The sequence below is a fragment of the Canis lupus genome, chromosome 26 (genome assembly GCF_003254725.2).
Source record: "Canis lupus dingo isolate Sandy chromosome 26, ASM325472v2, whole genome shotgun sequence".
NCBI lineage: Eukaryota > Metazoa > Chordata > Mammalia > Carnivora > Canidae > Canis > Canis lupus.
This window is the reverse complement of record NC_064268.1, coordinates 6,336,429-6,361,719: the sequence shown is the minus strand read 5'-3', so window position 1 is coordinate 6,361,719 and position 25,291 is coordinate 6,336,429. Positions and strand designations below refer to the sequence as shown.

General features: G+C 46.1%; 2 protein-coding genes across 8 annotated transcripts; one reads left to right on the top strand and one right to left on the bottom strand.

Moving 5' to 3' along the window:
* The first annotated feature begins 1 nt into the window (after position 1).
* DDX55 (DEAD-box helicase 55) lies at positions 2 to 13,819 on the top strand. Of its 7 annotated transcripts, none has more exons than XM_025473664.3 (15): positions 9 to 198; positions 2,187 to 2,237; positions 2,331 to 2,417; positions 3,326 to 3,417; positions 3,502 to 3,564; positions 6,079 to 6,228; positions 7,441 to 7,630; positions 8,905 to 8,987; positions 9,210 to 9,436; positions 9,721 to 9,907; positions 10,663 to 10,755; positions 11,605 to 11,719; positions 12,135 to 12,303; positions 12,578 to 12,867; positions 13,074 to 13,819. In XM_025473664.3, exons 1-15 carry the CDS (start codon positions 91 to 93, stop codon positions 13,248 to 13,250), a joined length of 2,082 nt encoding a protein of 693 aa, XP_025329449.1. In that variant the 5' UTR covers positions 9 to 90; the 3' UTR covers positions 13,251 to 13,819. The 7 variants fall into 7 exon arrangements, with proteins under 7 accessions (XP_048957494.1, XP_025329453.1, XP_025329449.1 ...); XM_025473666.3 differs by lacking the exon at positions 9 to 198 and adding an exon at positions 350 to 648; XM_025473668.3 differs by lacking the exon at positions 13,074 to 13,819 and having other exon boundaries at positions 5 to 198; positions 12,594 to 12,799.
* A 169-nt stretch (positions 13,820 to 13,988) lies between these two features.
* On the bottom strand, positions 13,989 to 25,286 carry EIF2B1 (eukaryotic translation initiation factor 2B subunit alpha). The gene is made up of 10 exons (XM_049101545.1): positions 25,120 to 25,286; positions 23,781 to 23,882; positions 22,587 to 22,723; positions 22,375 to 22,491; positions 20,445 to 20,561; positions 19,637 to 19,701; positions 18,751 to 18,826; positions 16,163 to 16,288; positions 15,037 to 15,247; positions 13,989 to 14,542 (listed from the first exon to the last, which is right to left on the bottom strand). Exons 1-9 carry the CDS (start codon positions 25,130 to 25,132, stop codon positions 15,083 to 15,085), a joined length of 918 nt encoding a protein of 305 aa, XP_048957502.1. The 5' UTR covers positions 25,133 to 25,286; the 3' UTR covers positions 13,989 to 14,542; positions 15,037 to 15,082.
* Between the last annotated feature and the right edge of the window lie 5 nt (positions 25,287 to 25,291).

Genomic DNA, 25,291 nt, shown 5'->3' with positions numbered 1-25,291 from the left:
GCGGTCCCGAGGGCGGCCGGAAGCGGAAGTGCTCGGCGGCGGCGCCCGAGTGGCGTCCAGGCGGCTGGGGCCCAGGCGGAGGGGTGCGCCATGGAGCACGTGACAGAGGGTTCCTGGGAGTCGCTGCCGACGCAGCTGCACCCGCAGGTGCTGGGTGCGCTTGGGCAGCTGGGCTTTCCGCACATGACGCCGGTGCAGGTACCGGGCAGGGAAGGGTCCTCGGGCTCGGGGAGGCTCGGGGCGGGCCAGGCCCCCGGTGGTCCCGCGCGGCGGGTGGGCGCGAGGTGTCTGCCGCGTGTCCCTGAGCCCGGTAGGCGGGGGCGGCGCACCTGCGCCTGGGCCCTGACTTCGCGACCCCTCCCCCGGGAGCGCTGGGGCCTGAGTGCCTGCTGCCTCTGGCTCTAGCTGTGTGACTGGGGCCGGTGACTTAACCTCTGTGCTGCCTTCCACGGCAGATGCGGTGCCTCGTCGGGATGCTGTGGGACCTTATGGGCACCTTACGGGAGCTCAGTAATGTTTTCTGCTGTTGTTACTACGTGGGCTAAGTGAAGGTTCTGGCCCAATTTATTCATTTACTCAAAAAATCTTGAGGACATACTGTGTATCCGGTTTTCCAGGCTCTGGGAATTTTGCAGTGTTGGTCTCCAGGTATGGGCCTTATCCTCTAATGCAGGGGAGGGAGAAGGAGTAGAAGAATACGGTAATTTCAGTAGGTGATAAGTGTCCCTGAGGAACTAAAACACACCGATGAGACAGTGACAGTAAGGCCCCGGACTGGAGGTTAAGATGGTGTGTTAGGGAAGGCCCCTCTGAAGGTGTCACTAAGCTGAAACTGAGGAGCTGGTTGTGGGGTGATTGGGGTAGGATATCCCAGCAGAGAGCACTGTCCGTGTAAATGTCCTGGGGTTGGAGGTGACCTGGGAGGAACAGAACGAAGGTCTTTGCCGGGAGCAACGGGAGTAGCATAAGAGTTGAGCGAAGCAGGGTCTTGGAAGAGTTTGAATTATATTTAAGTGCAAAGGGGAGCTATGTAGGAAGGGAAGGGAGGTGTCTGCGGTGTAGAGAATGGACTCCAGGGGCTTTGAGAAGCAAGAGGTCAGGGGGCTAGTGTTGAGTGAGAGGTGGTGGGGGCTTGGAATGGAGAGGAAGCAGTGGCTACTGAGAAGTGGAGTCTGAGAGAGCTTTCAGATTGTGGGGGACCAGATGGAGGAGTTAGAAAAGAGAGGAATCTAGAGGGAATCAGAGGTTTTTGTCTCTAGCAGCTGCGTGGATGGCAGTACCTTGTCCTGAGATGAGGAAGGTGGGAAGAGGTAACATGTTTCCAAGGGAAATTCAGGAGTTCTGTTTTGAAATGCTGAGTTGAGATGTCCATCAGATCCTCAGGAAAGATGTGGAGAAGGCTGGAGAGGAAACTTGGGGATGTAGTACTGACAAGAAGACTCTGCCCCTGCCATCAGTATTGGCAGTCAGGGTCTGTGCCATCTACTGTGGGAGTCTGTAGATACAGGTGGCTCTTGAACACTTGAAATATGGTGAGTCTAAATTGAGATGTGCTCCAGATGTAAAAGGTACAATGGATTTTGAAGACTCAGTATGAAGAAAGAATGGAATGTAGCTTGTTAACTTTTAAATACTCATTACATGTTGAAGTCACAGTAGTTTGGATCTCTTAGGTCAAATAATATATATTAGTAAAGCTCATTTTATGTGTTTCTTTTTACTTTAATGTGGTTACCAGAAAATTTAAAACCATATATGTGGGTCCCATCATATTTCTTTTGGACAACAGTGGTCTAGAGCAGAGTTTCTCGGTCTTGGCACTCTTGATATCTTGGGCTGGCTGATCGTTTATTTTGGGGGAACTGTCCTGGCCATTGTCGGCTGTTTAACAGCATCCCTCGCCTCTACCTACTACGTTCCAGCAGCATGCCCTCTCCTCTGGGTCTCCAGGGATTGCTGTGTGTTTCCCCAAGGGCATAGAAATCATCCCAGCTTGCTGTCTCCTCCACACTGTCTGTAGACACTGTGGCTGTACCCCTGGGATACCTTGTGGTGACTCTACCAAGAGTCCGCATTGTGGTGGGGTCCAGGGTGAACCAGGCCACCCACTGTGTTCCTAGGTCTTTCTGCCACCTCTGTGAAGTCTGGGATTCTCTAACTGGTGCTTTGCATCTCTTTCTCTATAGTCTGCAACCATCCCTCTCTTCATGAAAAACAAAGATGTCGCTGCAGAGGCGGTGAGTACCTCCTGGAAATGCAGCTTGTCCTCCTGTTTTCCCTGCAGAATGAACTGTGAGGAAAAGCAAACCAAATTTTCTCCATCTTGGCAGGTCACAGGTAGTGGCAAAACACTCGCTTTTGTCATCCCCATCCTGGAGATTCTTCTGAGAAGGGAAGAGAAGTTAAAAAAGAATCAGGTGAGGATAGCTCAGTGTCTTATTTTTATTTAGTCCTTATAGAGTTCACAGTTGAAAGAAGTGGGTCAAAAGATTGGGGAAAAAAATACCCTCCCTATTTGCAGATATCGTATTTGTGAATTTGCCTACTTGTTAAAAAATTTATTTGTGGCTCCCCAGATCAATACTGTGTTTTTTCCCTCATTCATGGATTTGTGCAGAGTAGCAAAAAATTTGAGTCCTCTACTGTGCACATTCCCAGCTGAGTCTGAACAAGGCAATGCTCTGCCTAGTTGTTTGAGCTCCCAGATTGTAAACAGGCATCCTCACTGTCTGTTTACTGTTGTGATATTTGCATTTTTTGCTAGTGATTTCAATGTTTAAAATGGCCTCAAGCGTAAAGGCAACTGGCAACTGATTCAGTGTTGATAATTCAACTCTATATTAATTAAGGTGTCTTTAAACAGAAGCACAGGGGATCCCTGGGTGGCTCCGTGGTTTAGCGCCTGCCTTTGGCCCAGGGCTCAATCCTGGAGTCCCGGGATGGAGTCCCATGCCGGGCTCCCGGCATGGAGCCTGCTTCTCCCTCCTCCTGTGTCTCTGCCTCTCTCTCTCTCTCTCTCTCTCTCTCTGTATATCATAAATAAACAGAAGCACACGTAAAGCCAGCCTGCTTACTGATCGACAAAACATGACCAGAGGCTCTTCGGAACCTGACCCTGCATTTCCCACAGGAGCAGTGTTTCAGTGTTTGAACTGATTGTGATTCAGAAAAGTCATTGATAAGCACTGTGACTGGCCGCTGAAGAAGCCCAGGAAGTGCTGTTCCTCTGGAAACTTGGCTCTGCGAGGGGGATGGTCCTGGTGTGTGTGTTCAGCTCTGTAAATCCTGTGCTCTGCTCACTGTTTCCTTCCCCCAACATGGCTAGGTCGGGGCGATCATCATCACACCCACCCGGGAGCTGGCTATTCAGGTAGATGAAGTCCTGGCGCATTTCACAAAGTCCTTCCCACAGTTCAGGTAAGTTGGATGCAGTGTCCCTGTTAGCTGTGGGCTTTCTGACCACTTTGCCTGACCTGCTCAAAGACCCATTTCTTATTTTAGCCAGATTCTCTGGATCGGAGGCAGGAATCCTGCAGACGATGTTTCCAGGTTTAAGGAACAAGGGTAAGTTTGCTTCCACTCCTTTCCTTGCTTGTTTTTGGCCCTGAACCCAAGAGGAGGTGATACATGGCATAGGCCTAATGGGGAGCACTCCCTTCGGCAACCTGCTCTTCCCAAAAGTTTGATTCTCTAGGCCCACTTTGAATTTTGCCTGCTGGCCCTTCCCCTAAGGCCCTGATGAGCATTTCCCGCTCAGTCCTGCCCTGCAGAGGAGAAAGAAGTTGGGGTGTTGCCCCCTCCCCCCCCACCAGGCTGACTGACTAGGCAGGCCTCAGGGCCCTTGCTTTTCTCACTCAGGGCTCTCTTAAGTGGTCTCATCTCGCTCCTGGTGGTCCCTGACCTTAGCCTTAGCTCCAGACCTGCAGGCAGCTGCTTGTCTGCCTGGCATCTCCTGGGCATTTCCCTGCTGTTGCAGGTGTGTCTGGAATGGCTGATTTTTGTCCCCAAATCTCCATGTCACCTGGAGTTTCCTGGTTGTCCATCTTTGTGCATCTCCTGAAGTCTGGGAATTGGCCTTGATACCTCACTGTCCCTTCTGTCCCCGCACGCCATTAACCATCACCAACATCCTTTACATGCTCCCTCCAGAGCACACATCTCTAGCCCTTTGCTTCTTTCCCGCGCCACCTCTTCCACTCTGATCTAAATCACTCTGTGTCCTCTGTGTTTCTCCTCTTGCCATCTTATAACCCACTTTCCACAGAGCAACCCAGGTGGCCTTTTCAGAATGTCAGTTGGGTCATGTCACTCATTAGAAACCCTTTAGTGGCTTCTGCTGGCCCTTAGGAAGGATACTGATGTCCGTACAGGGCTTGCGAGACCACCATTCTCCACTGCTGCTGCCTCCCCACGAGCTAGCTGCTGTACAGACCTGGCTTTCTAGAGCACTGCGTGGGCCAGCATCCCTGTGTCCTCAGGCAGGCTTGTAGGTCAGGGTGCTGTCCCACAGCATTGTATCTGCAGAGCCTTGCTTGGTGCTGAGCACACACAGGTGTTTAATTAACACGTAGATGTTGCCAAACGTGGTGGCTGTTAGCCCTTTGGATTTTTTTCAGTCCTACCATGAATAAGATTTATAATGGGCAGTGATAGATTTTGTGGCCAATTTGTTAGAAAATCTTAATAGAACTGCTTCTATTGAGCATTCGGTATGTTTGGCTGTCCCATGAGATGCGTTTCAGCAGAGGTAAAAAAGTCCGTTCCTGCAGGGGACAGAGGCTAACACCAGTCTGTGAGAAGGGGTGGGGATGGGGTAGGAATTGCCCAGTACCTAGCCGAATACTCAGCTCTAGCTGATAGCCTTGCAGGATTCTGGGTTCAGTATTGTCAGATTTTGAATTTTTAAAAAGCAAATGGAATTCCAGATTTTTATGTGTTAGCTCCAGACTTCTAACCATTGGCACGTAATTCATATTAAAAGAGAGAAAAAAAACTTCTTGGGGCACCTGGCTGGCTCAGTGGTGGAGCATGCAACTCTTGATCTTGGGGTTGTAGGTTCAAACCCCAAGTTGAGTATAGAGAATACTTGAAATTTAAAAACAAAACAAAACAAAACCAACTTCTTGCATGTCAGTCAGTGTGTAGGGGCCACATTTGGTGTTTTGTCTGCGGTTGTGATCTTTTTTTTTTTTTTTTTTTTTTTAATTTTTTAAATTTATTTATGATAGGCATGCAGTGAGAGAGAGAGAGGCAGAGACACAGGCAGAGGGAGAAGCAGGCTCCATGCACCGGGAGCCCGACGCGGGATTCGATCCCGGGTCTCCAGGATCGCGCCCTGGGCCAAAGGCAAGCGCCAAACCGCTGCGCCACCCAGGGATCCCTGCGGTTGTGATCTTTATTTTTTATTTTTATTATTTTTTAAAGATTTATTTATTTATGATAGACAGAGAGAGAGAGAGAGAGAGAGAGGCAGAGACATAGGCAGAGGGAGAAGCAGGCTCCATGCCAGGAGCCCAATGTGGGACTTGATCCTGGACTCCAGGATCGCACCCTGGGCCAAAGGCAGGTGTGAAACCGCTGAGCCACCCAGTGATCCCTAACATTCTCATTTTATAGATGAATTACCAGGGGTGTAGAGTGGTTGAGTAGCTTGTTCTAGGTCAGGGGTCAGCAAACCTTTTCTGTAAAGGAACAGATGGTAAATAATTTAGGCTTGTGGACCATATGGTTTGTCACAAGTATTCAGCTCCACTGTGGTAGTGTGAAAGCCACCAAAGACCATATATGAATGAATGGATGTGGTTGTGTGCCAATGACATGTCACAAAAACAGGTGGAGGCCAGATGTGGCCAATGGGCCAGCGTGTGCTGACTCTGACCTGGCTTTTGGCCCAGAACCCATCAGTCTCCTTCATGGTCCTGGCTTTTGCCCTTAGCTCTCTATCCTCACTCATGGCTGTATTTCCCTTCCCTGGAACTTAGATGACTTTGGGGGTGGAGGTTACAAAATTTGGTTTTTGGAATCACAGATATTCCCAAGATCCAGAGAGTATGGCAAATGTTTACTGTGTTTTCAAAGTGGGAACATCATTGTGGCCACTCCAGGCCGCTTGGAGGACATGTTCCGGAGGAAGGTGGAGGGCTTGGATCTGGCTAGCTGTGTGAAGTCCCTGGAGGTCCTGGTGTTGGATGAAGCAGACAGACTTCTGGACATGGGGTTTGAGGCAAGGTACTGGACTATGGGCTTCGCTGGCTTTGGGTTATGGTGGGCAAAAAGGAGAGCAAAGTGGAATTCCTTTACCACTTACTGACTGCCCTTATTGGCCTCATTTGAATTTCAAGTCATTAAGGTGTTTGATCTTTCAAATTTTACCACACAGTTTTAATTCCATTTCTACTTCTTAAGATGCATTTTCCTTCATGATTTTTTTTGAAAAATTTTTTAAAATTTTTATTTATTTATGATAGTCACACAGAGAGAGAGAGGGGCAGAGACACAGGCAGAGGGAGAAGCAAGCTCCATGCACTGGGAGCCCGACGTGGGACTCGATCCCGGGTCTCCAGGATCGCGCCCTGGGCCAAAGGCAGGCGCCAAACCGCTGTGCCACCCAGGGATCCCCTGAAGTTTGTGTGTGTGTGTGTGTGTGTGTGTTGGTATTTTGAATAGCTTTATTGGGATATATTCCTATATCATACAGTTCACCTACTTAAAATGTATAGTTCTGGGCAGCCCAGGTGGCTTAGCAGTTTAGTGCTGCCTTTGGCCCAGAGTGTGATCCTGGAGACCCAGGATCAAGTCCCGCATCAGGCTCCCTGCATGGAGCCTGCTTCTCCCTCTGCCTGTGTCTCTGCCTCTCTCTCTCTGTGTCTCTCATGAATAAATAAATAAATAAAATCTTAAAAAATATATATAGTTCCATGGTTTTTAGTCTCAAAACTTTTTTTGTTATTATTTTTTTAAGATTTTATTTATTTGAGAGAGAGTGTGAGTGCTCAAGCAGGGGGAGGAATAGAGGAAGAAGGAAAAGCGATTCAGGGCTTGATCCCAGGACCTAAGGATCATGACCTGTGCCAAAAGGCAAATGCTTCACTGACAGCCTCCCAGTCCCCTACTCCCCCACCAAAAAGTTTTTTGTTTTACCTTCATTCTCTCCTTTTAATTGCCTCACATGATAAAAGTATAATTATATGTTAATATTGGAGAAAACTAAAAAAAAAAAAAAAGTTGGAGAAAACTTAGAAAAATGAGAGTATAAAAAAATAAAAATTGTTCATAATCTTATCCCCTGGTTAATGTCTATTTTTTTCCTGGTTAATGTCTAGTGTAAATACTGTGATGGCTTTTTTTCCCCAATTTTTAAAATACCTGTTTAGTATCATAAGTGGTATTTGTTGATGATGCTGATAAACAAAGGGTTAAGTTGGAGTCCTCTTTTTTTAGCATCAACACCATCCTGGAGTTTTTGCCAAAGCAGAGGAGAACAGGCCTCTTTTCAGCAACTCAGACACAGGAAGTGGAGAGCCTGGTGAGAGCGGGCCTGCGGAACCCTGTCCGGATCTCGGTGAAGGAGAAGGGTGTAGCTGCCAGCAGCACCCAGAAAACTCCTTCCCGCCTGGAGAATTACTACATGGTGCGCACTGGATATCCTTACTGATTCTGCCGTTTAGTGATAATGCTGACTAGGGTCTAACATACAACGTGGCACTGCCTCTAGGGCAACTGCCTCGAGGGTGGTGTTGAAATCCAGCAGGCTCACCTGCATGGGGCATCATCCTTATTGCTGACAGTTCTGGGCTAGGCTACTAAAGTCAGGAGCCTGGCCTTTCCCAGCCAGAGGGAGGGGTCTGTAGGTAATGTTGTGCATCACTAGGAGCGAGTGTTGGAGCAGGACCGCCCAGGACAAAGCCTGGGTGCACATCTTGGCTTTGTCTCTTACTAATTAAACTAGAGGCATGTACCTGTAAAAAGAGTGCTCCAGTACTACCCACTTCATAATTGTGATGAGGATTAATACACATTAGGCCAGTGCTTAGTACATATTAAGTACAAATAATTGTTAACTTTGGACACCCACTGTGGCTCTTGTTGCTTTCTGCTGTTTTGTATTCATTTCAGTGATTGCATTTAGAGAGATGGAAGAGTATGTGGGAAGAAATTCCAGACTGAGAATTTGGTTTTGGTAAAAATAGAAGGAATACATGCAGATGGGTTTAAATGTCTCCAATTTAGGGGCCTGGATGGAGTACTTTATTATATTGGGACTGGAGTCTGTCTCCAAGGTCTTTCAAATTTTGTACATTCCTCTCTGGAAACCTGTGTTCATCTTTGTGATTTCTGAATGTGGAGCTGTACCAGAATCTCCAGGGGGCTCTTAAATAATATGAATTCTTGGGTCCAGTCCTAGACCTACTGAATTTATATGCTGTGCCCAAGAATCTGCATTTAAAAAAAAAAAAATCTACCCTGGAGGGGCATCTGGATGGCTCAGTCCAGAGAGTTTGCAACTCTTGATCTTGGGGTCATGAGTTCAAGCCCCATGTTGGGTGTAGAGCTTATGTAAAAAACAAAACGGAACAAAAAAACCTACGCTGGGTATAGCTGGTCTGGTCCCTGTCTGTATACTGGGATTTGGGGACAATTGCATTAGATGACTGTGTGTCTCTCAGTTCCATGACTTTGGTTTTTCATTTAGTTCTTTTTTAGTTCCATGACTTTGTGACTTACTTTTGTCAGCAACACCTGTTCTGATCTAGGCAGGGTGATTAACATACTGAAGAAAGTGTATTCGATCAGTGGAGAGAATCAGATTCCTTAACATTTAAGGCTAAATGTGAAAGTAGCTAAAGAGATTATTATCATCTATAAATTTAAAAAATCTTACTGGTTTTCCTTTTAACTTTGCAGGTATGTAAGGCAGATGAGAAATTTAACCAGCTGGTACATTTTCTTCGAAATCATAAGCAGGAAAAACACCTGATCTTCTTCAGGTAATCCTTCTGGGTCCTGTGGTAGGAGAATCTGGGGTTCAGCCACATCTGGAGTGCACAGATACATGTAGCCCTAAGGTTTGGGATTTTCTCAGGAATGTTTTTTGTCTGCAAATAACTGAAAACAGAACTTTCGTGGCTCAAGCAGGAGGAGTTATTTTCTTTCTGTAGAAAGGAAGCCAGAGGTTAGGCAGGTCCTGACATTGGGTTATGTCTCCCCAGTGTCCAGGTCTGTGTTGCTGTGACTGTCTTGGCCTTTTATTGCTGTTTGTCCCCTCATGGTCTGAAGATGGCCAGTGTCATGCCTGCTTTCCCATCTGCACTGAAAACAGAGAAAGGAGAAAAGGCAGAGGGAGTGGGAAGGGCATTCTTCACATCAGAAGAGCAGAAAGCTTTCTCAGAAACCCCTCCTCCCCAGCTGACTCAAGCTTTATCTTTAGGGGCCAAAGGTGAGTCACTTGGAGCCACTCACCTCCGGAGAGGCAAGGGAAATGAGTGTGCAGCTAGCTGGCCCAGCCTCTGTTGTTTGTACAGGGAGGTGAGGGAGGAGGTGGCTGGGAATTGCTTTTAAAGGCAGCCAGCCCAGCATCTGACATGGTGGGGTTTTGTCCTGGGGTCAGAACTCCATAAAGTTTCAGATTTGGAGTTTAGTGTGGATGCTGTTGGTAGCCATTCTCCCAGAGGGGATCCACTCATCTCGCTACGTCTGGTGCTTGCCACCTCCCTCCCCTAGCACTAGGTGACCCTAAGTGGCCAGTGACTCTGAGCCTGCTGTCCCCTCTCGGCAGCACCTGTGCCTGTGTGGAATACTACGGAAAGGCCCTGGAGGCCCTGGTGAAGAGTGTGAAGATTATGTGCATTCACGGGAAGATGAAACACAAGCGCAATAAGATCTTCATGGAGTTCCGCAAATTGCAAAGGTGGGTTTGCTGCCTTGGAGCTCACTGTATGCTTTGGCAGGACCTTGCGTCTCAGCCCTCATGTGGGCTGTGTTCTCTGCTTGCAGCCCTCTTTTCCTCTGACCAGTTATCACATCTGCTCTGTGTGGCCTGCGGGGGAGCCCATGTCCCTGGCCTGACCCCATCATGCTGTGCTGCACTGATGTCTTTAGTTATTGCCAGCTTTGCTGTGAGATCGTAAGCTCTAAGAATACGGACCTGTGTGTTTTGTTCCCAGTAACTGGCCCGCTGACTGGCTAGGGGGTTTTGATACCTGTTTGTTGAATGGGTGGAGAGTGTGGAGAGGAGCAGCTCATTGAGGTCTTGTGGGTTGTCGTCAGGTCACTGCACAAAGACCGTAATTGATTCTGTGTGTAGAAGTCACACTTCCCTGCTTTTCCACTGAGCATCCTGGCTGTATTGTTAAATGCACTCTTCTAGACAGTGTGTAGAATGGACTGTTACACCTCAGGATTAGATTTCACTGCAGTTTTTTGCTTTAAATATGAAAATATTTAAAAAATCCTTTCCTGGTCTTTTCCCTACTTCCCATTTTCATTGGAAATTGGGAGAGTCCTAAAGATCCTTAGGAGGTCAAAATGTTATTACTGAATGCTGGCTTCTGCGAGAGTTTCTGAAACTGTGTGTTATTGTTATTGTACACAGAGGCCAGTAAGAATTGATGGTGATAACATTGGTGGCCCCCTTGCTCAGAACGATGTTTTCTCAATTTCTAGTGGGATTTTAGTGTGCACGGATGTCATGGCTCGAGGAATAGACATTCCTGAAGTAAACTGGGTTTTGCAATATGACCCTCCCAGCAGCGCAAGGTACAGTGTGACAGAATGTGACCCTCTGTCAGGAATGTGGCCCCACAAATTCTGAGGAAGATCTGCATAATGATGTTCATCAATATGTTATTTATTTTTAAAAAAGATTTTATTTATTATTTATTTAAGATAGAGTGCCCATGTGAGTGCACAGCAGGGGGAGGGAGAGGGAGAAGCAGGCTCCGCGCTGAGCAGGGAGCCCAACACAAGGCTCCATCCCAGGACCCCAGGATCATGACCAGAGCCAAAGGCAGATGCTTAACTGACTGAGCCACTGAGGTACCCAAAATGTTACTCTAAATAGCAAAAATGGGTGAACAGGTGAACTGTCATTGGTGTGTCAAATTAGTAATTCCATAGTATGCAGCAATTCATTATTTTCATCTGCTTTTTAGAGGTTTTGCATAAATGTATCTTACAGATGCTTAAAGGAAAGCGACACACAACACCATATATGAAAGTCTCCTTTATTCTCCCAAAGCAAACATGTATTTCTCATAAATGCTTCCAAACATAGGAAAATCCAGGGGAATAGGCCTCCTGAGTGGTGGTAATTGTTACTTCTTGGAGGGCTTACAGGCCACTTTCCTTTACTTTTGTCTGCTAGTTTTCTACTAGGACTGTGTTTTACTTTTGTCATCAGATAGGCATATATTTGAAAGTTTTGTATTTCACATTAAATGTCTTGCAGAGTCCTACTGGTTTGCATCTATGTTTACCTGCCAGCTCTTGTGTTTGTGACCCTAGTAAGGGGCAGGGATAGGGCTGAGCCATGGAGTCTGGTGGCCCTGGGCCCGTGCTCCACCCCACCGTTCACATGGTGAACATGTTCCCATCCTGCATTCACAGTGCCTTTGTGCATCGCTGTGGCCGCACAGCCCGCATTGGCCACGGTGGCAGCGCGCTCGTATTCCTCCTTCCCATGGAAGAGTCCTATGTCACTTTCCTTGAAATTAACCAAAAAGTAAGTGGTCTCTTTTTTTCATATAGAATGCCCAGTGACAGGAGACTTGGTGTAGAGTTCCTTTCTAGCAAGTGGTCCGGAAGTTAGGGGGGTGGTTTGCAGACTCTCAGGGGCCAGGTGGTGATGGAAGGACAGGGACCACGCTGGCCTAAAGGCCATGGGGAGGCATGCTCCATTTAAGGTGGCTCAGCTTCAGCTGTTAGTACTTGGGTTGGGTATTTTCCGACTAGAAATCAGGATTGTTATGTAAAACTTATTTAAAATTTTCTTTAAAAAAATATCAGACCAAACAAAATACTTGGGAATTTGGGCTTCAGTGCCTCTGATTAAAGATTACAGTGAATTGTTTTGCCTTTGGTTTTATTGGCACTGGTTCTGATGGGGTTTTGGGGGTGAGCATGTGGTCTGTGTGCAGTGTCCCCTGCAGGAGATGAAGCTCCAGAAAAACACAGGAGATCTCCTTCCAAAGCTCAAGTCCATGGCCCTGGCCGACAGAGCTGTGTTTGAAAAGGGCATGAAGGCCTTTGTGTCATATGTCCAGGCTTATGCAAAGCACGAATGCAACCTCATCTTCAGATTAAAGGGTAAGGTGGACTTCATGTAATACCTGCAGGCCTTAAAAAATGTTAGGCACAGTATCAGGGTTATTTTCTAGAATTTAAAAGAAGTCTTGCTAGGGTTTGTGTGTAGACAGAACAAAGTGGCTGCCAAGTACTCTTTTTCAGCAAAAATGTAATTATTTTAAATCTAATTAAAATGAACCCGATTAGCTCATTTGGTCAGAACCGGCGTCTTCCTGGGGTTGGAGCTTCTGACCCTATTTTGGGTGTGCTAACTCTGCCATTTTGGTTTAATTAGATCTTGATTTTGCTAGTCTTGCTCGAGGGTTTGCCCTGCTGCGGATGCCCAAGATGCCAGAACTGAGGGGACGGCAGTTCCCAGATTTTGTGCCTGCAGATGTTGACACAAACAACATTCCATTTAAAGATAAAATTAGAGAGAAACAAAGGCAGAAACTACTGGAGCGACAAAGAAAAGAGAAAAGAGAAAATGAAGGGAGGAAAAATATAAAAAATAAAGCTTGGTCAAAGCAGAAGGCCAAAAAGGAGAAGAAGAAAAGAATGAATGAAAAAAGGAAGAGGGAAGAGGTACACTTTTTATTACTTGAATACTCAGCTGAGAAATCTGAGTGAATTTTATCAAGATAGTCTTGTAGTAGCTGCATGGGGCTCTCTGTTGCTGTATTCCTTTGTGACTCAGGAGGGAGCATGGTGTGTTTGTGGAAGCTGATGTGAGAGTGTTGTTGCTATGGGAACACATTGCTAAGAAATGTGCTTTCTTGCTCTGCACTCAGGGTTCTGATATCGAAGATGAGGACATGGAAGAACTTCTTAACGACACGAGGCTCTTGAAAAAGTTTAAGAAAGGCAAAATTACTGAGGAAGAATTTGAGAAGGGGTTGTTTTCAAGTGGCAAGGGAACAGTCACGACAGCAGATTTGGGGATCCCTGATTTGGAAGAGGACTGCTGATGCTGGCTCTGGGGCGTGTAGGAGAGTGCAGGGAATACAGTGAAGAGGCCCCATACCCGGCATGGCTCACACGTGCTTTTGTTGTGTGCCAGAACTGCAGTCGACAGTTCTGGGACTGGGACAGAGGGGAGGCTTCATGCTCATGAATATTTTATTCGGACCTCATTGGCCCTTAGGTCCAACAGGAGTGTATAAGACTAAGTGTAAATAAATAGATGTTGAATATTTATTTTGATGGGTTACCTATAACTTCAAGCTTTTTCTGTGGCTATTTTATACTTACTTTTTAACCTAAACATACTGAGGTATACTTGATTTTTGGCTTTCTAAGTTTCTTTAGTGTTTTCAGGCACCTGATCTTCCTGAGTGTCCTCATCCCTGGACTTGTTATTTCTGAGGAACTGCACAAAACACTTGCATGGGGTGGCTGATGCTGCCAGGGTGTTTCTTCTTTTTGAAGAATAGTCCCCACCACCATTTTATGGGGGGGTTATCTGAAAAACCAAGGAAGCAAGTCATATTCTGGGAAAAAAATTATGCTTTGTGTCGAATAAACAGTTTCCTTCCAATTGAGTGTCAAATGTGTGAATGTGGCTGCAGAGTATCTTCACCAAGATGACTAATACCTTTGGGCCTCAGGTAGCACTCAGTACTGATGCAACACCTTATCAAAATATTTCATATAATTTATTTGAAAAGATGCTGAATTTGTACCCAAGTATAATTTTTAAAAAGCTGTTCAGGATCAAAATACTTCATATAATTTATTTGAAAAGATGCTGACTTTGTACCCAAGTACAATTTTTAAAAAGCTGTTCAGAAGCAGAATTTAAGGGAAATTCACATCTTTCACAGATACAGAATTTCAGTGTGCAGATGTTTTAGAAGGTCTTCATACATGATGAGCCACACATTGCTACTCCTGCTAAATGCTGTTTCTAACTTCCTTGGGTTCTTTTGGTGATTCCCATTCTGTCTGTCCCAAGCTTGATGATGGGACGGCAACTCTGGGCTTGTGGTCACCACCGGAAGCCTCCTGTAAATTCAACCTGGGTTTCTGGCCTTTCTCATAAGGCACCGTTTGTAACATGTCCTGGGCAGTTGTTGGTTCCTGTAGGGGTGCCTGGGTGCAGGCAGGAATGTCTGCTTTTTCAGGCAGGCCTGCATTTCTTTCATCGATGCTTTTGGCAATTCAGTCTGGAGTGCAGGAAGAAGGGAGGTGGGCCTGAGCATGTCTTTCATTGGTTAAGTAGCCAATAACTTAACTTGTATTTCTGGACACTGGAAAATGTCTGGAAACCATAAACACAATTCAGGTTAGGTTTTAGGAAAACCATGAATACATTTTAGATGGGCTAAACTGGATAAAAAATTCTCCAGATCTTATTAGGGTTTTAGGTCCTTAGTCCTAAGTCTTCATTTAAAAAAAAAAAAATCGGGATCCCTGGGTGGCGCAGCGGTTTGGCGCCTGCCTTTGGCCCAGGGCGCGATCCTGGAGACCCGGGATCGAATCCCACGTCAGGCTTCCGGTGCATGGAGCCTGCTTCTCCCTCTGCCTATGTCTCTGCCTCTCTCTCTGTGACTATCATAAATAAATAAAAAATTAAAAAAAAAAAATCAGTTTTAGGGGTGTCTGGCTGGCTCAGTCAGTGGAGCATGTGACTCCTGATCTCAGGGTGGTGAGTTCGAGCCCATGTTGGGGGTAGAGATTACTTAAAAATAAAATCTTTAAAGAAAAAAATTTCACTTTTGGTCTGGCTCATGGAGGGGTCAAGAGGCTACTCACCTTGCCCTAAGTATGTTGGCTGTGCGCCGGCAGGAGGATCCAGCGCTTACAGATACAACTTGATGAGCTCATCGCTGACTGCTGAGGGTGTCAACACCCCCAAGTCTGTAAACAGCAGTGTTATTAAGGAAGGGGAGGTATAGTCGACCCACGGGTGCTCCTCTTTGAGATCTTGTTCCGTCTGCACAGTCTTAAGAGTATCTGCCTTATACTGAGGAGACAGGAAACACATGTTGGTTTTCCCCACATACCCAGGGCTCAGATGTGATGTGGGCTTGGCCTGTGTAATCAGTGTACTACTCCCTGAACATGTTCTGTGTTCCCCAGAGGTGGGGGAAGCCAGCTGTGCAGCATATTGGCGAGGAGGGCACGTGCTGCAGGGGAGCCAGAGGATGGTGGCCCTTGGGCTGACAGCCTCATTTTAATGATAAACTGTCTGCCCTCACTGCTGTGCTGGAGTCACTGCTCCAAGCTTCTTGAGATAACAATTTAGAGTGTACAGAGTGCTTACTATGTGCCTGGCACGTGCCAAGCTTTTCTCCAGGATTATTTCAGAACCGTCAGATCGCTCAGCACTTTTGTCTCATTTTAAAGATGACTGAAGCCCAGAATGTAAAATGAGAGTGCTTGCCCCAGGTCACATGGTCAGTAAGCGGTGGAGATGGGGGCTGGAGCCTCATGACTGACTCCAAGGCTTGGACTGAACCATCAGCTCTCCCTGTATCCTCCCAGCCCCTTCTTGTACCTGAGAGAGACGGAGAGACTGAAGTTCTGGGGACAAATGGGACTCATTCTGAGCTCAGCCAACAACTGATCTTTGTATCCCAAGTGTTAGAGAAACTAGTGATGGGAAGGGAGTAACTTACTGAAATATTCTTACACTGCTTCTTCCCAAAGGCTTCAGTTTAGACTCAATACCCCTGGGCAGCCCAGGTGGCTCAGCGGTTTAGCGCCTGCCTTCGGCCCAGGGTGTGATCCTGGAGTCCCAGGATCGAGTCCCACATTGGGCTCCCTGCTTGGAGCCTGCTTCTCCCTCTGCCTGTGTCGCTGCCTCTCTCTCTCTCATGAATAAATAAAAATCTTTATAGACTCAAATACCCCTTCAAATATGTAAAAAAACTCTTGCCTTAAACTTATCTGGGACATCCTGCTGGTTTAGTGGGAAGAGTCGTACAAACTTGAAACTTTCTGCAACGACATAAAAAGGCTTGTTCTGTGCTTTGGCGCACACGGCCATCTGGTTGGTTCCAATCTGGAGACACAGAGAAAATGAAGGATAAGACCTTATAGCACATTCAAAAGCATGTGAGTGACTATATAATATATGAAATCTGGCTTTGGAATTAAGATCTTTCAGTTATTTTTTAAATTTTATTTATTTTTAAAAAGATTTTATTTATTTATTCATGAGAATGCACAGAGAGGAGGGGGGGAGAGAGAGAGAGAGAGAGAGAGAGAGAGAGAGAGAGAGGCAGAGACACAGGCAGAGGGAGAAGCAGGCTCCATGCAGGGAGCCCAACGTGGGACTTGATCCCGGGTCTCCAGGATCACGCCCTGGGCTGTAGGCAGCGCTAAACTGCTGAGCCACCAGGGCTGCCCTCTTTCAGTTTTTTAAATGCTTATTTATTTGAGAGAAAGAACACAAGCACAGAAGCTGAGAGAAAAGCAGGCTCCCCACCAAGCAGGGAGCCCAACATGTGGCTCGATCACAGGACCTTGAGATCATGACCTGACCAAAGGTAGATGCTTAACTAACTGAGCTACCCAGGCACTCCTAAAGAGGATATTTTAAAAAAGAGGACATGGGATGCCTGAGTGGTTCAGTGATTAAGCGTCTGCCTTCGGCCCAGGGTGTAATCTGAAATCCCGGGATCGAGTCCCACATCGGGCTCCCTGCACGGAGCCTGCTTCTCCCTCTGCCTGTGTCTCTGCCTCTCTCTGTCTCTCAGGAATAAATAAATAAAATCTTAAAAAATAAAAAGAGGACAGAATAGACATTTCTCCAAAGATATACAAATGGCCAATACACACACGCTCTAAAGATGCTCAAGATCCTCAGTCATCAGGCAAACGCAAGTCAAAACTACAATGAGATACTACTTCACACCTATTAGCATGGCTATAAATTAAAAACCAAAATAACAAGTATTGGCAAAGATGTAGAGGAACTGGAATACTTGTATATGCTGAGAATGGAAAAAGGTACAGCTGCTGTGGAAAAGTCTGGTAGGTCCTCAGAAAGCTAGACATGGGGCAGCCCTGGTGGCTTAGCGGTTTAGCACTGCTTTCGGCCTGGGGTGTGATCCTGGAGACCCAGGATGGAGTCCCATGTCAGACTCCCTGCATGGAGCCTGCTTCTGCCTCTGCCTGTGTCTGTGCTTCTCTCTCTCTCTGTCTCTCTCATGAATAAATAAATAAAATCTTTAAAAAAGAAAAGCTAAACATGGAATTACCATGACTCAGAAGTTCCACTCAGATACATACCCACAGCAACTGCAAATAGGAACTCATAATTGTGCACCTATGTTTGCAATAGCATTATTCACAATAGCCAAAATGTAGAAACAACTCAAGTGGACAGGAATGGGTGGACAAACAAATGTGCTATATGCCTAGGTGGCTCAGTGGTATAGCATCTCCCTTTGACTCGGGGTGTGATCTCGGGGTCCCAGGATGGAGTCCTGCATCGGGCTCCCTGTATGGAGCCTGTTTCTCCCTCTTCCTCTGTCTCTGTGTGTGTCTTGTGAATAAATAAATAAAATCTCAAAAACAAAAACAAAACAAAAAAATAAATAAATAAATAAAATCTTTATTAGAAAAAAAAAGAGGGATGGAGGTGACACCTGCTATCACAAGGATGGGCCTTAAAAACATCGTGCTGGGGATCCCTGGGTGGCGTAGCGGTTTAGCGCCTGCCTTTGGCCCAGGGCGCGATCCTGGAGACCCAGGATCGAATCCCACGTCGGGCTCCTGGTGCATGGAGCCTGCTTCTCCCTCTGCCTGTGTCTCTGCCTTTCTCTCTCTCACTGTGTGCCTATCTTAAGTAAATAAAAATTAAAAACAAACAAACAAAAAAACATCGTGCTGATTATGGGGCGCCTGGGTGACTCAGTCGGTGAAGTGTCTGCTTTCAGCTCAGGTCATGACCTCAGGGTCCTGGGATTGAGCCCCATGTCAGGCTCCCTGCTCAGTGAGGACCTCAGTGAGGACCCTGCTTCTTCTGCCCCCACTCATGTGCTCTCCCTCTCAAATAAATGAATAAAATACTTAAAAAAAGAAAATATCGTGCTGAGTGAAATCATGCCACTGAACGCTAAATGTGAAAACTGTATGTTATGTGTCTTTCACTACACACCACAAGAAACAAATGATCATGAAATCTTCCCATGTTAGGCAATGGACAAAGAATTTTAATACTACTTTATACTGATGTCAAATATGCTCGGTTTAAAAAAAAAAACCAACCAACAGTCAAACTCAATTCCAGTTAAAACATGTTTTGAGAAAAGATAAACTGTATTCCCATGATTCACAGAGATCAAAGAAATGTGACCAAAATTTGGCCACTGTAGTGACCTCTGGGGCCAAGGAAACCATTGGCTGTGATGGTGACATATGGAGACTAAGCAGAATGGAAGAGTGGATGCCAAGATGGGGGTCAGCAGCCCGGGTCCACGTCAGGGGCAAGGAGCTCTACAGAACTGACGTTCTTACCTTGTTGATAATCCCCCCGTTTTCAACAACTCCTTCAGCACCAACGATGACCAGATCCACTTTCTCCATGATATAGCTAAAAAAATTAAAGCAAAAAAAAAATTTTTTTTTTTTAATATTTTACTTATTCAGGAGAGACACAGACAGAGGCGCTCCCCCATGGCTGCTGGCACATGTATACAGGTGTGGTGACTGATAATGAGGATTTCATGACCTGATGTGATCCTTGCTACTTGTGGTACATACTGTTTTCTGATCTACTTCAATACAAACAAAACAAAAATTTAAAAGCCTGTTGTGATCTCAAGTTGGAAAAGAACATTATGTAATTCAGGAATCTTTCAGCTAAGGTAAAGGCCAATTTACCTTTGAAAATGAACAATTCAGGGAATTCTTCAAAATGTTTTCTTCTGAATGCATTCTTAATTTCCTTATCAGCTGCTTTCTGTGTGTTTGTGTTTTTCTGAGAGACTTTCAGTCCTGTTTTCTTTTGTGAGGTACACTGACAATTCTCTGAACACTTGTCCTCAGTTTTAGGAGCAAAGTTGCACGAGTGAGTCACAGAATCCCAGAGTGCCACTGAGGATAGCTAGCCCATGCCTTTCTGTAAAGAGGGAGTGTGCTGATCCTAACCCAACTTTTGCATCGTGCTCTTAAAATGCACCATAAAACTACATAAACGACTCTCATTCTCTGCAACACCCTACAGCTTGTGTCCTGCATACACTCTTAAGACCTTATAATGAGCTTGCTGGATTAATGCAGCCATCAATTCAAAGGCAGGACATTACCCAGTGAGGTTTTATCAATCTGGAAACCCTGCTCCAAGGCAAACCTGGGAGTGGGTGAGGAAAAGCAACCGTGCTCAGGGAAGTTGGGAACTTACCCAACAGCAGCATCTAGGACCACAGTGACAGGGACGTTGAGGTGGCAGAGAGCTTTGGCCATTTTCTTACTGGAAAGTGACATTTTGAGAACAGAAAAAGTTGAAGAGTCCCATAGTGATGTATGATGAGTCACTTAATTTGGACAGTGGTCAATCAAATTAGCTTGAAACTCAGTTCATAGGGATTAAGGGGCACATCCCAAGACTCTGGATGAAAGAAATAAGAATTTGGGTTCTTTAGAAGAAAATAGGTATTTCAGGAAAACAATATTCTTGGGGAATCTGGGTAAGAGAACCAAATTCAGAAAAAAAGGATAAAGCTTCTTCTTTCATTATCTTCTGTTTTTTTTTTAAAGATTTTATTTATTCATGAGAGAGAGAGAGAAGCAGAGACACAGGCAGAGAGAGAAGCAGGCTCCATGTAGGGAGCCCGATGTGGGACTCGATCCCGGGACTCAAAGATCACGCCCTGCCCCAAAGGCAGGCTGCTAAACCGCTGAGCCACCCAGGGATCCCCCTTTCACTATCTTCTAGATGGATATGTGAATTATCTAGTCCTTGATAAAAATCTTTCCACTGATGTATCTGTTGCTGTTCCTCTGATTTAACTACTAAGTAAACAGCCTAGATCCTGTACTGTGGCTACTGCCAATTCACAGGGATCTTCCTTCAGGGGCAGGAAGACACCCAAAGGCAATGCTGGGTAACTGGCCACTCGGGGACATGTTTTGGGGCTTCCCACACAGGTTTTAATCCTCAGTTTGCACTTTAGAATGACTGCTGGGCCCAGAACCAAATGGAATGATACTTGCCCTGATAAATCAGGCTGTGACTCTGTAATGTACACACTGAAACGCTTCTTGGCCGCCACGGCTGCCTCCAAAACTCTCAGGACCACTCTGGAGTAGGCGTGAGTTAATATTCTCTGTGGACCAAGAAACCTCTGTCAAAAGGGCAAGCTTAGCAGCAATCACCTGCGCTGTGCCCTGCTAACGCAGGCTCCCAGTACCCCAAGGCTTCTCTGTATGCCTTCTCACAAACCAACTGGCATCAGGAAGGAGATCCTCGATGGCACATCTATTGTGGGTCACCTCTTCCTACAGCAAATCCGGGAGTAGAATCTCCATGTGGTGTTGCTCACAAGATACAAAAGCCTTTCTGTCCGAAGGCTCTGTTTAGTTCCTTTGAGCTGGCTTTCCCATTTCTAAGACATGGTTTGCACACTCAGGTCCACAGGCATTAGGCAGGCTGCATAAAGAAATGCAGCAGCTCAGGCAGGGCTAGCAGCAAAGAGGAGAGGCCAAGTTCCAGCTGCTGTCATGTGGTCTCACAACTGCCAGAGCATCTGATATTTTCTTGAAAATCCAAGACATAAGGGTTGGCTACTTAATTTTTAAAAATTAATAAATACCATTTGGGGTAAACACAACCTATCTGTGGGCTGGATACAATACGCAGACACTCACTTCACCTTTGTTCTAATGAACAGACTAAATGGTTCTACATAATGCAAAATGGATGCACAGAGCACCTTAGTTCCTTTCTGGGCCTCCCCCAGGGGCTTGTTAGCAATGCATATTCTCAGCCCCACCTCAGACCTGCTGAATCAGAACGTCCCTGAATGAGATCCCAAGGTGGTTCATCTGTAGGTTTAAATGTGGGCAGCTCTGTTCTGAATTTAGCCTAAAGTCAGTGCTGATGCAGGTAGGTATTAACAGGTTCAAACACACCAGAGCAAATGAAACCCGCAGAAAGCTGAGTGTAGGAGTTTGGTGGAAACAGAGGGGCCTTAGCAAGAGGCAATCCTAATCTTGCCTCCATTTGCCCCAAAGCAACTTTGTTTGCAACTGGCTTTTGTACAGATTCCACTCACAACTATTACATCATTTATTGAATAACACACTTCAAAGGTTGGGAAGGGGATAATAAAGCAGGACAAGATTTCAGAGTCAAAAATGCAAGTAAATAATTTTATGGTCTGAGGCTGGGGTGGCAGAAGAGGGACGCCATGGAAGAGATATCATAAAGGTTTTACTGCCCCTTTGCTGGCGGACTGGCTTAACCTGCAGCTCCCGCCTTCACCTACAAACACTTGGCAGCTCTGCATCTCTGAATTAGCACTAGAGATGAAATTAAAGACAACACCCCAACACAGTGCTAATCTTCCCTGGAAGACAGTATGGAAGACAGTATGAACCAGTGCCAACAGCTGTTAGGTGGTGATTTGGGTTTAGTACGTAACCAGTAATGAAAATACTTCTTTGGTAAAGACATCTTATTAAACCAAGAATCCATGCTATCCCAGTGGTTTTTCTCTTCCTGTTTATTTTATTTAAAGTTTATTTATTATTTTTAAGTAATCTCTACACCCAATGTGGGGCTCGAACTCATGACCCCAGAGATCAAGAGTCACCACTCTTCTGACCGAGCTAGCCAGGCGCGCCCCTGCCTGTTTAATATGATAGACTCTGTAATAACATCTACACATTTCTTTAGTGCTTACTGTGTGCCAGGCATAGTATAGGGTCCTTAGGTCATCTCATTACCTCCTCCCACAACCTGATGAGGTGGGTGCTGTTGTTACCTTTATTTAACAGATGAGAAAACTACAGCACATAGAGGTTAAGTAACTTGTCCAAGGTGACACAGCAAGTAAGTGGCAGAGGAGAGATTTTACCCCAGGAGTCTAAGTCCAAAGTCTCTGCTCCCAATTACTGCACCTAAGAAAATCTACTCACCGCCCCATCTTTGATGAAAGTATGGCAGAGATCTGCAATTTTATTTCTTGATAGGGATGTTCTCCTGAGAAAAAGTTCTCCTCGCTCTATCATGATCTTTTTACATTTAGAGTAATCCTAAGAAGAAAAGAGAAAAATGTGGAGGAACTGAGATCCAGGTAAAGCAGCCGAACAAAGAAGTAGAAAGGTAACCCAAGGAAGGCAGGGCTTACAGAGTATTCCAGGGAAGTAAGGCTGATGAAACGCAGGAAGAGCTTCCCACCAGAGGACACGGCCACGGAGGAGTCCACACCACACAGGGTTCCTATGGCACTGGTAAGATTGGCTCGCAGGCCCTGGATCGTCTCCCCTGGATTGATCACATGAGGAATGTAATGTTCAGTTTATCATCACAGCCCCTTGGTGGGTATGTGATGCAAACATTTCATTTGTTCAACCAGTGTTTACTGAATGCATCCTCTATGGCAGTGGCAGATCAGCGAGCAGACAGACAGGGTCCCTGCTCTGACAGAACTCTCTTTCTAGTGGCAAAAACCAAGCACACAAAGAAATACACAAGTTACAGACTGATTGAGGAAAGAAAGCAGCAGCATGTTGAGAAGTAAGGGGCTACTTTAGAAAGCTAACAGGGATGGCCTCTGAGTGGAGGCCATTTAAACTGAGACCTGGGTAAAAAATGATCCAGCCACATAAAGATCCAGTAGGAAGGGTGTAGGTGTAGACTACAACACAAAGATCCTGAGATGGAAACAAACTTGATATGACAGAGAGGCCACCGGGGTTGACACACAGTTTAGTGAGGGACGGCGTGGGAGGAAATGAAGAGGAAGTGGCAAGGTGAGGTCTGTGAGGTGGTGTAGGCAAGGTTCAGGTATTTGGGTGTTATTGTAGGTACAGTGGGAAGACACCATGGCTTTAGGCCAACCCTTCGAATTAAAGGAAGCATTATTATTACTATTACTATTGTTGTTATTTTGCTTATAAATGATGTCATGCTCTACCAACAAACTTACATTTAGGATGCCTGAACTAGTAGGCAATCCCAATGAATGACATGAATACTAGAATTCTGGGATACTCTGTAGCAACTGCACAAATTCTGGCATAAGTCAGAAGCTGCATAAAAACTTGCAAAGCTGAACTATTGCTATAATTTAAGCTTCATGGTTAACTTGATATAACATGGTCACTCTTGATTCAAAGTGTATCTCACTTATGAAAGGGGACTCATTTAATGATAACCAGTGGGCTCTTTCCAAGTTAAAAGGAAGACTGACATGAAGGAGAAGCTGGACTTGGAGCTGCATTACCTTACAAGCGCCAGACACAGTCTTACTTCCTACACTTCTGACAGTTACTAGAGGTCTTCCCTAACACCCAGAGTGTTCAAATATCACTCTCTTCACCTTTATCTCTCTTCAAGAACTCCAGCAAAGTCCGGATGGCAGCTACTGCTGAGGCCATGTCAGGATCTTCTTTCATCTGAGACTTGAAGTATTCAATTAGCTCTGGGGAGGGAGAAAAAAGTGATTAATCAAATTCATTTAGTAGGATGTAAGACCAGAGAGCTTTTCAATGACTGCTGACCTTAACAAGCAAACTGATTTTATTTATCTATTTTTTTAAAATATTTTTATTTATTTGAGAGAGAGCACACATGGAGTGGGGTGGGAGGGGGAGAGAGAGAGAAGCAGATTCCAGCTGAGTGGGGAGCCTGACGCCGGGCTCGATCTCAGCACCCTGAGATCATGATCTGAGCTGAAGACAGACATTTAGTGAACCGACTGAGCCACCTAGGCACCCCAGAAGCAAACTATTAAAAAAAAATACTTTCTTTTCAGGGTGTTTGGCTTCACGGGCGTTATAAATGTTGATAGGAATAGAGATGACACCACTTTAGTATTTACGAGCTGTCTTTCTCACTCTTTAAAAAAGATTTATTTACTCATGAGAGACACAGAGAGAGAGGCAGAGACACAGGCAGAGGGAGAAGCAGGCTCCATGCAGGGAGCCTGATGTGGGACTTGATCCCAGATCCTGGGATCATGCCCTGAGACGAAGGCAGACGCTCAACTGCTGAGCCACCCAGGCATCCCTGTCTTTCTCATTTTTTTGGAAAAACCTATCCGTGCACAAAGAGCATAAAATTTAAGCACCACCCCATGATAACAGAAGGTCATCCTCCCTCTAATCCTTGACTACAAGTCCTAGGAGAATCCCAGAGTCAACCACTTTATCAACTTACCCTCCACCTGTCCAGACAGTCGATGCCAATTCTAGCCTGTTCACCCACTTACACATACACATGTATATGCAGCAGCCCATCCCACTCTTATTTCTTTTAAATGAGAAATATAAGTCAGTTTGCCCTTGTGTTTCACTTAATGAAACATCCTGATAATCAGATGAACGCATCTAAAACGTCTTTAAAAAAATTCTAGTACCAAATCCAAGAAGGCGGGGAATCACAACCGCGGAGACGCGCACACCTAGTCTAAGTCTCCCTTTTTTGGAGGTGGGCGTTGGAAAGCGGCGGGAGAGGAAGGTCTGGGGATACCCTGAAGACCCATCCCCTGGAGACAGGAGCAGCGGGAGGGACTGAGCTGCGACTGGAAGCAGCAAATACAGCCCTGCAGCCTAAACTTGCAAACGGATTTCTCGCAGGGCCCCGCCCGGGCGTGCCAGGTGGGGGGACCCCTGCGCGGCTCCGCTTCAGTTCCAGCAAGCCCATCCATTACGACTTACCCTTGTCGTCCATGGCGCCCTCTGGATCGCACAGCCCGAGGGGACCCGGACAGCCCGCGCTGCTGGAGCGGGTCCCACCGCCGCGGGGACTCGCGGCCACAGGGACTGCCAGCACGCCGCGCGTCTCCGCGCTCCACTTCCGGCGCCCTGGGGCCGGGGCCCTGGGTACGGC